At 42.5% G+C, this 14,447-nt stretch overlaps 1 protein-coding gene across 1 annotated transcript in view; it reads right to left on the bottom strand.

Moving 5' to 3' along the window:
• GABRB1 (gamma-aminobutyric acid type A receptor subunit beta1) overlaps positions 1–14,447 on the bottom strand; it is a 595,526-nt gene that overhangs the window by 380,752 nt on the left and 200,327 nt on the right. Inside the window, exon 4 of the mRNA XM_089657299.1 lies at positions 6,771–6,991. Within this exon, the coding sequence (XP_089513425.1) occupies positions 6,771–6,991 (221 nt within the window). The remainder of the gene's footprint in view (positions 1–6,770; positions 6,992–14,447) is intronic.

Raw genomic sequence — 14,447 nt, 5'->3', positions numbered from 1 at the left:
TTCAGCCTTTGAAATGCGGTCTCCGCCTCAGGATTCCACTTAATCATGACCGACCCCCTACCTTTTGTCAGATCTGTCAGTGGGGCTGCAATGGTGGCAAAATTGGGGATAAACCGCCTGTAGTATCCCGTGATTCCAAGAAATGCCCGGACTTGCTTTTTATTTACAGGTTGGGGCCACTTTTGAATTGCCTCAATTTTATTGATCTGAGGCCTAATGAGACCTCGACCAATGATGTAGCCAAGATATTTGGCCTCCTCTAAGCCTATGGCACACTTTCTGGGGTTGGCTGCAAGACCTGCTTCCCGCAGCGAATCTACGACCGCTTGCAAACGGGACAAATGAGATTCCCAGTCTGGACTGTGGACGACGACATCATCCAAATAGGCAGCTGCATATTGGCGATGTGGTCTCAACGTCTTGTCCATCATCCTTTGGAATGATGCAGGAGCCCCATGCAAACCAAACGGCATCCGCTTATACTGAAAGGACCCCTCGGGGGTGGAGAATGCCGTCTTTTCTTTTGCAGCTTCCGTTAAAGGAATCTGCCAATAGCCTTTGGTCAGATCTAAGGTGGTTATGTACCGAGCCGTTCCCAACCTGTCAATGAGCTCATCCACCCGAGGCATCGGGTACGCATCAAACTTAGACACACTGTTCAGTTTCCTGAAATCATTACAGAAACGAATTGTTCCATCTGGTTTTGGGACCAACACTATGGGACTCGACCACTCACTGTGAGATTCCTCAATCACTCCCAACTCTAACATGTCCTTTATTTCCTTTGCCACCGCCTCCCGCCTGGCCTCGGGTATTCTATAGGGCTTGACATTTACGCGGACCCCAGGCTGGGTAACTATGTCATGCTGTATGACCGTCGTCAGTCCAGGTAGGTGAGAGAAGAAATCTCCATTTTTCCTCACAAACGCCTTAACATCATTTTGTTGAGCTACTGACAAGCTTTCTGTTATAGGTACCTGAGGGGCCACGGGAACCACGTCCTTTTGGGGGCTTGGTACTGCCAACAAACTTTCCCTGTCTTTCCAAGGTTTTAAGAGATTAACATGATAGATTTGTTCGGGTTTCCTTTTTCCTGGCTGGTAAACTTTATAATTTACTTCCCCCACTTTCTCCCTAATTTCAAAGGGACCTTGCCACTTTGCGAGGAATTTACTTTCCATGGTGGGGACTAGCACCAGCACTCTATCCCCAGGGTTGAAGGTACGGATCCTGGCACCCCGGTTATAAACCCTTCTCTGGACCTCCTGGGCTTGCTCCATGTGTTCCCGAACAAGGGGCATGACAACTGCGATTCTATCCTGCATCTGTGAGATATGCTCAATGACACTTCTATAGGGCGTGGACTCCGTCTCCCAGGTTTCTTTGGCCACATCTAGCAATCCCCTGGGATGTCTACCATACAGTAATTCAAAAGGTGAATATCCTGTAGATGCCTGAGGTACTTCGCATATCGCAAACATGAGATATGGTAGCAAAAAATCCCAATTTCTCCCATCTTTGTCCACCACCTTTTTTAACATATTCTTAAGGGTCTTGTTAAACCTTTCCACAAGCCCATCGGTTTGGGGGTGGTAGACCGAGGTACGGAGATGGGAGATTTTGAACAATTTGCACAACTCTTTCATAACTCTAGACATAAATGGCGTGCCCTGATCCGTTAATATCTCCTTTGGAATACCTACACGACTAAACACCCGGACAAGCTCTTTGGCGACATTTTTAGCGGAGGTATTACGCAAGGGGATGGCTTCAGGATAACGGGTGGCATAGTCAAGTATCACTAGTATGTGCTGATGGCCCCGGGCAGACTTTACTACTGGACCCACTAGGTCCATGCCCACTCTTTCAAACGGTACTTCAATTATGGGTAGAGGTACTAGCGGACTGCGAAAATGGGGTGAAGGCGCAGAATATTGACATTCCGGGCATGACTCACAATGCGCTTTGACGTCTCCATGTAAGCCTGGCCAAAAGAATCTCTGGGTTATTCTCTCCTTTGTTTTCTCTACCCCCAGGTGTCCACCCATTATATGCCCATGGGCTAAATCTAGCACCATCCGGCGAAAGGCTTTGGGGACCACTAACTGTTCTACCACCTCCTCCCCTTGCTTTACCACTTGGTATAGCAAGTTATTTTTGAGAGCCATGTAGGGAAAAGACACCCCTACATCATTGTCAACTGGTTCCCCATCAACCATTTTAATATTTTCTCTGGCTCTATTAAGAGTGGAATCTTTCAGCTGTTCTGTACAGAAATCCTCCTTTCTGACCTCCAGGTCAGGCACGACATTCTGTCCACTCCCACTAGAACCCCGAGATAATTTCCTGTTCCGTATCCTCAATGTCTGGGGTTGGATCCAACTCCTCCTGCTCCCCAGCCATTACAGAGAACGGGAAAAGGTCTAAACCTTCCTTGGACACACCAACAGTTTCACCTTCCACCTTGCCGTCAAAGGGGTCAGGAGTGAGTTCAGGAGTTTCCAGTGTTTCCCCAGCAGGGGGAGCTCGGTCCTCCTGACTCCCCTCCTTATCCCATAACTTCCAGAAATGGGGAAAATCTCTCCCCAATATGGCTTCATGAAGCAGAGAGGGCACCACCCCCACTGAATGTGTCACAGGGCCCCAGGGAGTATCAATCTCCACCAGAGCAGTCTGGTAATTACGTGTATCACCATGAATACAAATAACCCCAATCGTGCTAGGGTGTAAGCTGGCAGGGTTTACCAAATCACTCTTAACTAAGGTCACAACACTACCCGAGTCTAGCAGAGCAGTTACTGGCTTTTCATCAATGGCAATCACACACATTTGCTTTTCCATGCGTTTCTGACATGCTGCAGTACATACCACCTGTGCAAAAAGAGACATGCGTTTTCCTAAATAAGCATTTTCACATTGCATAGGTTCACCATTTAAAGGACAGTTTGCAGCAATATGACCCAACGCATGACACCGAAAACATTTGATATGTTCAGTACCTAAACCTCTAAATGGCTTTGGGGACCTTCCTGACCTATTTGGCCAGTTTCTAGGTCCTGACCCTACAGTCTCATTATCTGACACAATAGTCTTATCGTTTTTTTCTGAGCCTTTTGCCCATGGAACAGTCTTACAGGATCTTCCGGATAGTTTTCCACCCCTAGTGACATTGGGGTACAGCCCAGGTGAATGAAAAAAGTCCTCAGCGGCTGCATATCTCTCCACCAGGTCCACCAGCTCGTTTGCAGATTTAGGGTCTCCACGGCCGACCCACTTCCTCAAAGTGGCAGGGAGTGCACGCAAATATTGGTCCATGACCACACGCTCCACAATCTGAGGGCCTGACAATACCTCTGGCTGCAGCCACTTTTTGGAGAGATGTATCAAATCAAACATTAGAGATCTGGGTGGTTTGTCAGCCCTGTAATGCCACTGATGCACCCGCTGAGCCCGGACTGCAATGGTGACACCCAGGCGTGCAAGGACCTCAGCCTTCAGTTTCTCATAGTCCTGGGCATCCCCTGGTTCCAGGTCATAATAGGCTTTTTGGGATTCACCTGTCAAAAATGGTGCAAGCAGTCCTGCCCATTGCTCCTTTTTCCATCCTTCCCGAACAGCAACCCTTTCAAAAGTTGTAAGGTAGGCCTCCACATCATCCGCAGGTGTCATTTTCTGCAAAACATAGCTGGCCCGTGCCATTTTCTGCTCTACTGGGAGCGGATCTGCAGATTCCTTCTTTAGTTCTAATAGGTGTTGGGCCACCTGCTTAAGGAGCTCTCGGTCTGCTTCTTGGGCCTCCGCAAACTGGCGATTTGTCTCCCGTTGTGCTGCATTGGCCTGCAGCAAGGCTCTTATTATTTCCTCCATCTTCCCTCTTGCTCAGGAAGTTGCCCGCATCCTCCACCATATGTGGGGTTAGCTCAGGTGGGGGATCACCTTCCCTGGGAAAAAGGTAGACCGCACAGCAGGCTCTTAAAATCTGACTGGTTGTCAGCTTTATTTACAGGTTTGCACAAAGGTCAAAACAAACAAAACAGTAAAATAAACCCTTGCCATCCAGGCACTAACTAAACATGAAAACTTTCCTCTCTCAGAGGTGGAGGGCTTCTCCCTGTCACCCAAAAACAAAACAAATGCAAACCTTTTCTTGTAGGTATAGTACACACACAGCTCTCTCAGAACACCTCTCTGAGTCCCAGGCCACGAGCAACTCCTTGCTCCAGCCCTGCCTTATTTATACCACCTGTTGGTGGTCATCAGTGGAGCCCAAACTCTGGTCCGGACCCACCTGCTTAACTGTGGCCCCGAAAACCCGGAGTGGACTCCACCTAAACTGTCAGGTATGAGCATATGCGAGGTGACACATAGCGTCCCTCTATCACCTCGCCGTTCATCCTGTCACAATATATATATATATACACAGATACACATATTATTGGTTCATAAACATTGACATTGACACCTTGGAGTTACAATATTTACCTACACAGGTGTTGCAATGCTGTAACTTGACATTGGGACTCTCCTAGTTAGATGGAGGTTTAGAACTCTTACATCTACTGCCTCACCAACATTTTATGATTCCAAATACATGGGTTCTGGCACCAAGTGTAATAATTAAGAGATGAACTTTCATACACTCTATTACAAACTTAGCGTATATAATTAAAAAATACTAAATTTGCCATCTTCATTTGTAATATATGCATGCACTGTATGTGTCCCTACAAACTTATATATGCAGGTACTCCATTCAGAAGTGCCAGTGACATTGCTTGTTTTTAAACATTTCATAGAGCCATTGAACTAGGAAGCAGAGATTTATGATCTCAGATAATGTCCCAGAAATAGAAGCAGGACAATAGAGCAATGACCTTGAAAAAATGGGAAGTATGGTGGATTAAATAAAGTAAATTGTCATTCCTACATCCAGGGGAAATAAATAAAGAATATGAGCTCTATATACTTGTGTGAAGTTGTTTTTGATGTTTTATCTTTAACAAAGACTGGATGGGAGAACACCCTGGAATTTTTTTAATCATTCATTGTACTCTACTGCCTATGTTAGAGAGATGGAACATGCAACAAAGGATGTCAGTCTTAAACCCATGTCAGACTAGTGATCCAGTTGCTATCAGTGACTATCCATCAACAGAATAACTCAATGGAACAAATATACTTCCAGTACATTGCTAATCACTGCTGCAAAATCTTGCTCACTAGGAAGAGGCAACAGTAGAGCAACAGCTCATTGGTCTTGTCAAAGGAGCAGGTGAGTGGTTTCTTTGCCCTCCTAGTGATTCTGTCATTTGTAGCTTTGGACTTAGGATAGCGGTTCTGCTAGATGTAGACCAGATGGGTGCTGGCCCCCTCCAACTGTCACATAATCTGCATATGGCCTACATCTATTTAGCTGTCAATAAATACAGCATGAAAAAGTGTTTGTCTTTGGCTACTATTGTGGGGGAGTCAAAACGTGGTCTAACTTGTCCATCACTGCCTGTGGTCTGTACCTGGATGTGTGATTGGAATTTGAGAAAACTTACAGTAAGGATGGTCAGGCTAATTATCACAGTGACATGGGAAGTCCATAGAGTTTCCTCCTTTCACTGTCAGTGGCAGAACAGATCAGTGAGGAATAAAAAGAAAGAAAAATAAATGCTGTTGGGAAAGGAAAAAAATAGGTATATCTGTTGCTTAGCCCTGCGTAACCAAAAACCATGTTCACTTTAAAAATAGCCGAGATCCTGCATTATGTAAATCCTCCAAACAACAATTTGGTTATCCTGTGATTGAAATCTTTTGTAGGTCCTGTTTTCCATTTCTCCTGATAGGAGTACACATGAATTATTAGCAACACTATAAAACATAACTCTTGTATGATCAAAAATGGGTTATTATTCTAAGATTAGGAGCAGTCCCCTAAATCATACATATCAAACAATGAATACTTTTACTTCCTTTGCATGCAGTGGAGAAGCATATACTCCCATCATAATCCCATTCTAAGTTATTGAAAGGCAAACAGTGTCATAATACGGACAGCACAGAGGATAGCAATATTTCTTTGTTTTGCTGTGCTTTTAGTTTCTGCCAAGGGCAAAGTCCACATGAATTGTATATGTTCCTTCTGTGGCTGTGTGGCTTTGCTATAGGCGTACCTGTATCCTCCCACAATCCAAAAACATTATGGAATGATAATTTACTACTACTCAAACATGTGCTGGTTTGTGCATGTTGTGGAAAATTAGACTGTAAACTCCTTTTAAAATTAATGTGAATGGTAAAGTGTTGTGAAATATGTTGATTCTACATAAATGGGATACAGAATCTCACGTGTAGCTGGATGAACATAATTTCTGGACTCTTTAGCTTAGAGAAAACCATTTCCACATATTTTTTCCACAATTGAATTAAAATTTATACAGCAAAGGGAAAAACATTGGCCCTCAGATTAGCTGATGTTCTTGAATAGCTGTGATAAAATGAATTACTTTGATCTTGGTCACATCTCAATTTCCATGACTTCATTCATGTGATTCTAAAGGTACAAAGAAGTAAAAAAATGTTATGCTTTTGCTGTAGCTGACTGGGAAAAACTTGAAGGCCACAAGAAGTTCTTTTCAAAGAAAATATTACTGGTCTTCTAAAATTGTACTAAAGTTCTGTTTGGTCTCCAAAGTCTAAATTAGAAAAATGCTGCTGTGGAATAAAAAATGACAATGAAATATAATCGACAGAAAAATAAAATAATTCTATGCCTTTCCTACCTTAGTCCGTAAAGAACTGTTCCATCTGGATGAAGTCGAATCATTCTGTTCTTCACAGTAACCCCATGAACAAATGATCGTTTATCATTAAGAAAGTATGTATCAGGTACCCACAGTTGATCAGCGACCCTGTTATCCAGTGTGAGGTTTAGGGGGATTCCTGAATAAGAAAGTCTTTTGTCTCTCCATGACTGCTGAAAGTACATTGTGAGTGTATAGTCCTAGAAAAACAAGGAAAACATTAAATGAAATACTTCAGGAAAAAGCTTCACAGATCTAAAAAATTTATATGCAGGACTGGAAACTAAGAAAAAGTGGAAAGAAAAATCAAACAAGTCATTTAAAAATGTATATCATTAAATACTTTTCTTTGCTTTTTAATTTTAAGGACTCTAATTTTTAGAGAAAACAACTTGTAATGTCAATATGTACTGTATTTGGCTAACAATTCTTTTGTGTCAGTGCCACATTCCTTCAGTGCTAAATCACTTACTAGATCCAAGGCAGACATGTCAAAAGAAAGCCGAAGAGGTGATTTACTGACCCAGGAAAACCATGAGGCAAGAGTAATAGAATCGTCACTTCTAATGAAGGCCAGCATTGGTTGCTTTCAATCAATCATTGCGAGCCTAAGTTGGCCTAATTTTGACTAAGCATATAGTATCAACGTTAGAATATGCTGTCTTTATCGGCAGTATATTTGACTATATTAGGTCCTATTAAGAGAGCTTAGCTAAAGTACTTAGGCAGGATTGTGTTATAGATTAGCATCTAGTTAGTTATTTAAAATGTACACAACAATATGCTAAGAATGATCAGGTAACTGATAATTAGCTATTCATAATTAACTACCCAAAATTACCTTGTCGGGTATTGGAAATGACCTTTTATGACAATGCAAATACTGAAGAAAACAGTCCATAAAGATGTTCTCACTTCTAGCACAAAAGGGGAAAAAGTTCCATATAGCTGTCATTGCAGAGCTAGAGGTCTTTGTCCTCAGAAATGGGTTATGATAGAATCAGTGTTACACCAAGTAAGTAGACAGCACCAGAGCAACCTATACTCAGCGCAGTACACTGCTGATTGCAGAAACCGCAAATCAAGAGATTTTACTACTTCTTATCCATGGGTTAATACTGGAACATTACTCTCTCCTGGCCATGTTTTTTTGTATTCTAGTTGCCAGATTCAGGCAATGCCTGAATGTAAGACATATGTTTTATAATGAAGCTTATTTGCTATAGCTAAGAAAACCATGTAAAATGTAATTATACTAAGCAACCAATCAGAATTTAGCTTTCACTTGTCCTAAATGTTAAGACCTGATAAAAGCTTAAATTTGTTCTGAGAGCTACTGTACTCTTCTTGCTTGGACTGTCTTATTAAATAAGTCTGTGCAATGCCATTACTGACATATTGAGGCAAACCTGCAAGGGTTTTTAGTGGCTGCACCTAAAGCTGACCTTGCATGAAAATGCAAGGTCTTATGTTTATGCTCCCACCTTCTATCCCCTGAATAAATAACACTGAAAGCAATAAAACAAACATTTAAAAATAATATAAAAGAACTTAGCCTACACCTCAGCTTTAGGATACTTTACCAGAAGCCAGGCTGTAAAGTAAGAATATATTTATTTGTTTTGTGTTTTTACTGCTTTAATTTTTTTTTTTTTTCATTTTTTAGGGGGTGGGGGGCTGCAACATACGTAGACTTTGGATTTTCATGCAAGCCCTGCTTTGGGTAGCAGAGAAATGTTTGCATGTTAAACATGTTTATGCTTAGTTATGGTCTGATTGGGTCATGTGGAAGTGGGCTTGGCCATCTAATGTAGTGCTGACTTTCCAGATTCTAGCCATCTGACAAGTTCCCAGTCCATTTGGTCATCACAGCTTTAACATGGGTTGTTAACTTATATGGCCAATGTGAATTTGACGTTTCTGCATCATGATTTGGGTAAGACTACCACTCTAATGTGATGCTTTATTCATAATGCTTCTCAGCAGGCATGTAATCTTGCACTGTATCCACTGACTGCATTTATAATTTACAGTGTGGTTCATCATGCATTATGGAATATATCTCCACCTGTTTTCGGATACAGTGTTTTTTGAATGTATGCAGGCTTTTCATAATTTACTATGCATCCCCTGTATTAGCTTATACTACTCATTATGAATCACATAAACCTTTTAGCTGAGCCTTAAATGATTCCAACACATTTTCAAGAGATTACTTTTTTTATTTGGTTCAGTCTTATGTCCCTAGGTTTACAGCTCTTGTTTTGAACCTTCGTGCTTGGAGAAACAATAATTTTACAATTCAAAACATAAAATAACTGCACAGCATTCAAACCACGTAAACGTAACCACGAGTTGTTTCAAAGGCAAAATTAATAAAAAGCTAGCACATTTTTTTCCTACTTTTGAAGTGGTTATAAAGGTAATTTTTTTTCTCTTTAAAATAACAAACATGTCATACTTACCTGCTCTGTTCAATGGTTTTGCACAGAGCAGCCGCAATCCTTCTCTACCAGCATCCCCTGATTTTGCTTGTGTCCCCTCCCCCCTGCCGAGTGCCCCCAGCACAAGCTGCTTGCAACTGACAATTTAAAAAAAAAAAACAATATTTTTTACTTTCTGCTATTAAACATATCGCATACATTTTTTCTTATGAGGCACCAAGATACATGGGACAAGTATTTGGAAGTTGTGGTGCACAGAGGGGGTTGAACTGAGCTCATGCTCTATTAAACTATAGAATATGGACTGCTACAGTCCATAAAAGTCCAAACAAGTCAATAGGATACAGCAAGCATCAGCAGCAGCTGTCCCCAGAGATGTCCAGCTCTGTATATGGATATAGGAGGGAAGAAGGGGGAAGCGCCACCTAAGTGCAGTGTTAAAATTCAATTCATTCACAAATGGCGATAAAAACTTGCAGGATTAAATAGAAACTATCGCTCATAATAAAAAAGAGACACCTTTGCTCAAGCTTGACCTGTAGGACCCCCCATTGGACTCCTAAACGCTTTGGATGGAAGGATTGGAGCTGGGACACAGGCAGCGTTGAGTGAAACAGGCTATGTGCCCAGAGCTTACTGCTCCTTCTACAGGCCTCTAGAAATTTCTATTTGATCTTGTAAGCAGGGGCGGACTGACCATTTGGGAACTCAGGCACCGTCCGAGGGCCAGGGGTCAGTAGGGGGCCCCATGAGATGCCCCTGGTGCCTTTATCATAGGTTTTTTTGGGTGTTGTTTTGAGTGTGGGTGAGGACACAGGGGCCCCATGATCCTCTGTTGCCCGGGGGCCCTATAAGTTGTCAGTCCACCCCTGCTTGTAAGTTTATATCACCATTTGAGAATAAATGGAATTTTAACACTGAGCTTAAGTGGCGCTTCCCCCTTCTTTCCTCTTACTGAGATACATATGCATAGTTAGGAGGGATACCTTGAAGCTATCAAGAAGAAAAATATGGCACGCATAGCATGCCACCTGCCAAGCTGTTTGACAACATTGTCATCTCACCACAGTACTACACTCACACTCCATGCACATGCATAGGACTGGGAGGAGCCCATCTCAAAGACAAAGTGGCCCTCACAAAATACAATCTAATAATACTAGAAAATGCACACAAAACATCTGAAAATTTCCCATGTTTTATAATGAAGGACTAAATATACACAAAGCAACAAGGAACATCTTGTATCATATAGAGAAGATACACATCATAATGCATATACAAGTTACTGAAATGTTATAGCCAAACATATATGTAGGCCTCAGGAATGCATGATGGGTACTGGAGCTGACACACAGCTTAGAAGCTACAGCAAAAGGACAGTTCAGACCACCTCTGCCTGTGAATGAATAAAGCCAGAAGTATGTAAGGAAACTCTATAGTCAAACTCTGTAAAGCGTCAGTACATACCTGATCTGTACTCACTTCTGCTGCTAGGGACACTTTTACCATAGAGACCAATGTGGCTCTGTTGTACACCACTGCCACTGGCCGCATTGCTGGGGACCCAGGCCGCATTGTTTCCCAGGCACAAACCCCTCAAAAGAGGGTCTATTCCTGACAAAAAGGGGGTGGATATCAATCTCTCCATGTCTGAAATACATGCTTCTTCGTGCAAATAGCAACCAGTTAGCAACCAACTGTCATTTTTGCAGTCCAAGTTTGAAAAAAGAGGCAATTGTTTCAATTGGTTGAGATAAGCAACAAGGCAGTTCTCTTATTGTACAGTTTTAATGTTTTAGCCCCTAGGCAATTAGAGACATTTCTGGAAATATTTAAACTTATTTAAAATGACTATAAGTAAAGGTCACTTACGTATATACTGTATATATTTGAATGCAAGCTTTGTTATTTTATGTCCATTTATTTGGAAAACAGAAGAAAAACCATACTGGAGTCTTACATTTAAAAAAAAGAAATCAAATTTCAGATGAAAGTATTTTTTTATGTTAGATGCTAGACAAAACTGAAATGATGTCAGTAATGGGAAATTTCAACGTTCAAGTTTTACATGCACGATCTCATTCCCTATCATTCAAAAGCTTTCCTAAAGCCAAAGTAGAAGAATTAATGCAAAACAAAACTGACCACATCAAACATTATGCAAATAATTCAGGATAAGGTATTTTATTTAGTATTGGTCTAGCCTTGATCCAGAGTGAAAAATTTGAATTCTCAGCATTTCAAGAAGACAAAACCAAGAACATGACAATGTAACATATTCTAAGTGTTTCTAAACCCAGGAACAAAAATGTAAAATATTGCAACTTACTAGTCCTTAAATGTGGTGACTGAATTGTTTTTCTTTTTCTCAGGCTCTATTTTTTGTCAGTGGTCCTGCCTGGAAAAAACATATTTTGTTTTGGAATGACAACGCTCATTCACTGTACTATATCTAGAGAGGAGCAGCATTATACCACAGAAAGTGTGTTAGGACAGCAAATCACCCCCGCTCTCTCTTATAAAGGTGTTCTGGCATTGTGGAACCCTGATTAGGAAAAAAAAAAAAAAATATATATATATATTATATTGCTAAAAGTATTGGGAAACCCCTCCAAATCATTGGATTCAGGTGTTCCAATCCCCTCCATGGCCACAGGTGTATAAAATCAAGCACCTAGGCATGCAGACTGCTTCTACAAACATTTGTGAAAGAATAGGTTGCTCTCAGGAGCTCAGTGAATTCAAGTGTGGTACCGTGATAGGTTTCCACTTGTGCAATAAGTCCATCCATGCAATTTCCTTGTTACTAAATATTCCACTGTCAACTGTTAGTGGTATTTTAACAAAGTGGAAGCAACTGAGAACAACAGCAACTCAGCCATGCAGTAGTAGGCCACGTAAAATGACAGAGAGGGGTCAGCGCATGCTGAAGCAAACAGTGTGCAGAAGTCTCCAACTGTCTGCAGAGTCAATAGCTAAAGACCTCCAAGCTTCATGTGGCCTTCAGATTAACAAAACAACAGTGCATAGAGCGCTTCATGGAATGGGTTTCCATTGCCTAGCAGCTGCATCCTAGCCTTACTTCACCAAGCAAATCAGTGCAGGATGCTGATGTAGTGGTGTAAAGCACGAGGCCACTGGACTCTAAAGCAGTGGAGACGTATTCTCTGGAATGATGAATCACGCTTCTCTGTTTGGCAATCTGATGGATGTGTCTTGGTTTGGCGATTGACAGGAGAACGGTTTTTGCCTGACTGCATTGTGCCAAGTGTAGTTTGGTGGAGGGGGGATTATGATGTGGTGTTGTTTTCCAGGGGTTGGGCTTGGCCCCGTAGTTCCAGTGAAGGGAATTCTTAAGGCATAAGCATACCAAGACATTTTGGACAAGTTCATGCTCCCAACTTTGTGGGAACAGTTTGGGGATGGCCCCTTCCTGTTCCAACATGACTGCGCACTAGTGCACAAAGCAAGGTCCTTAAATACATGGATGAGAGAGTTTGGGGGTGGAGGAACTTGACTGGCCTGCACAGAGTCCTGATCTCAACCCAACAGAACACATTTGGGATGAATTAGAGCAGAGACTGAGCCAGGCCTTCTCGTCCAATATCAGTGCATGACCTCACAAATGCGCTTCTGGAAGAATGGTCAAACCTTCCCATAGACACACTCCTAAACCTTGTGGACAACCTTCCCAGTAGAGTTGAAGCTGTCATAACTGCAAAGGGTGGGCCAACTCAATTATGAACCCTACGGACTAAGACTGGGATGCCATTAAATTTCACGTGCGTGTAAAGGCAGGTGTCCCAATACTTTTGCCAATATAGTGCATTTATGCACTGCTCAAAAAAATTAAAGGAACACTTTGAAAATACATCAGATCTCAATGGGGAAAAAATTTCATACTGGATATGAACTGTGTAATGTGTTAGGAACGTAAGGATGCCCCATCATTTGATGGAAACGCAAATTATCAACCTACAGAGGACTGAATTCAAAGACACCCCGAATATCAAAGTGAAAAAATTATGCAGCAGGCTAGTCCATTTTACTGACATTTCATTTCAGCAACTGAAAATGGTACTTAGTAGTCTGTATGGCTCCCACGTGCTTGTATGCATGCTTGACAATGTCGGGGAATGCTCCTATTGAGACGACAGATGGTGTCCTGGGGTATTTCCTCCCAGATCTGGACCAGGGCATCACTGAGCTCCTGGACAGTTTGAGGTGCAATGTGGCAGCGTCAAATGGACTGAAACATGATATCCCAGAGGTGTTCTATTGAATTTAGGTCAGGCGAGTGTGGGGGCCATTCAGTGGTATTAATTCCTTCATCCTCCAGGAACTGCCTGCATACTCTCACCACATGAGCCCGGACATTGTCGTGCACCAGGAGAAACTCAGGACCCAATGCACCAGCGTAGGGTCTGACAATTGGTACAAGGATTTCATCTCGATAGCTAATGGCAGCCAGGGTGCCCTTGTCTAGCCTGTAGAGGTTTATGCTTCCCTCCATGGATATGCTTCCCCAGACATCACTTACCCACCATTAACATGGTCATGCTGAGCGGGGTTACAGGCACCATTCTCCAGACCATTTCACGTCTGTCACATGTGCTAAGGGTGAAGCTGCACTCACCTGTGAAAAGCACAGGGCACCAGTGGCAGAACTGCAATTTCTGGTGTTCAGTGGCAAATGCCAATCGAGCTTTATGGTGCCGGACAATGAGCACAGGGCCCACTAGAGGATATCAGGCACTCAGGCCACCCTCATGAAGTCTGTTTCTGATTGTTTGGTCAGAGACATTCACACCAGTGGCCTGCTGGAGGTAATTTTGTAGGGCTCTGGAAGTGCTTCTCCTGTTCCTTCTTGCACAAAGCAGCAGATACCAGTCCTGCTGATGAGTTAACGACCTTCTAAGGCCCTGTCCAGCTTTCTTAGAGTAACTGCCTATCTCCTGGAATCTCCTCCATGCTCTTGAGACTGTGCTGGGAGACACAGCAAACCTTATGGCAATGGCAAGTATTAATGTGCCATCTTGGAGGAGTTGGGCTACCTGTACAACCTCTGTAGGGTCCAGCCTCATGCTATCAGTAGTGACATGGACCCTAGCCAAATGCAAAACTTGTGAAAAACAGTCAGAAATGATGAGTAGGGAAAACAATGTCAGTGGCCTCCACCTGTGAAACCATTCCTGTTTTGGGGGTCATC

This window comes from Staurois parvus, unplaced genomic scaffold, assembly GCF_062004578.1.
Source record: "Staurois parvus isolate SC_StPar_1 unplaced genomic scaffold, SC_StPar_1.0 ptg000980l, whole genome shotgun sequence".
Classification (NCBI taxonomy): Eukaryota; Metazoa; Chordata; class Amphibia; order Anura; family Ranidae; genus Staurois; species Staurois parvus.
The sequence above is the reverse complement of the archived record's forward strand: the minus strand, read 5'-3'. Positions and strand labels throughout refer to the sequence as shown.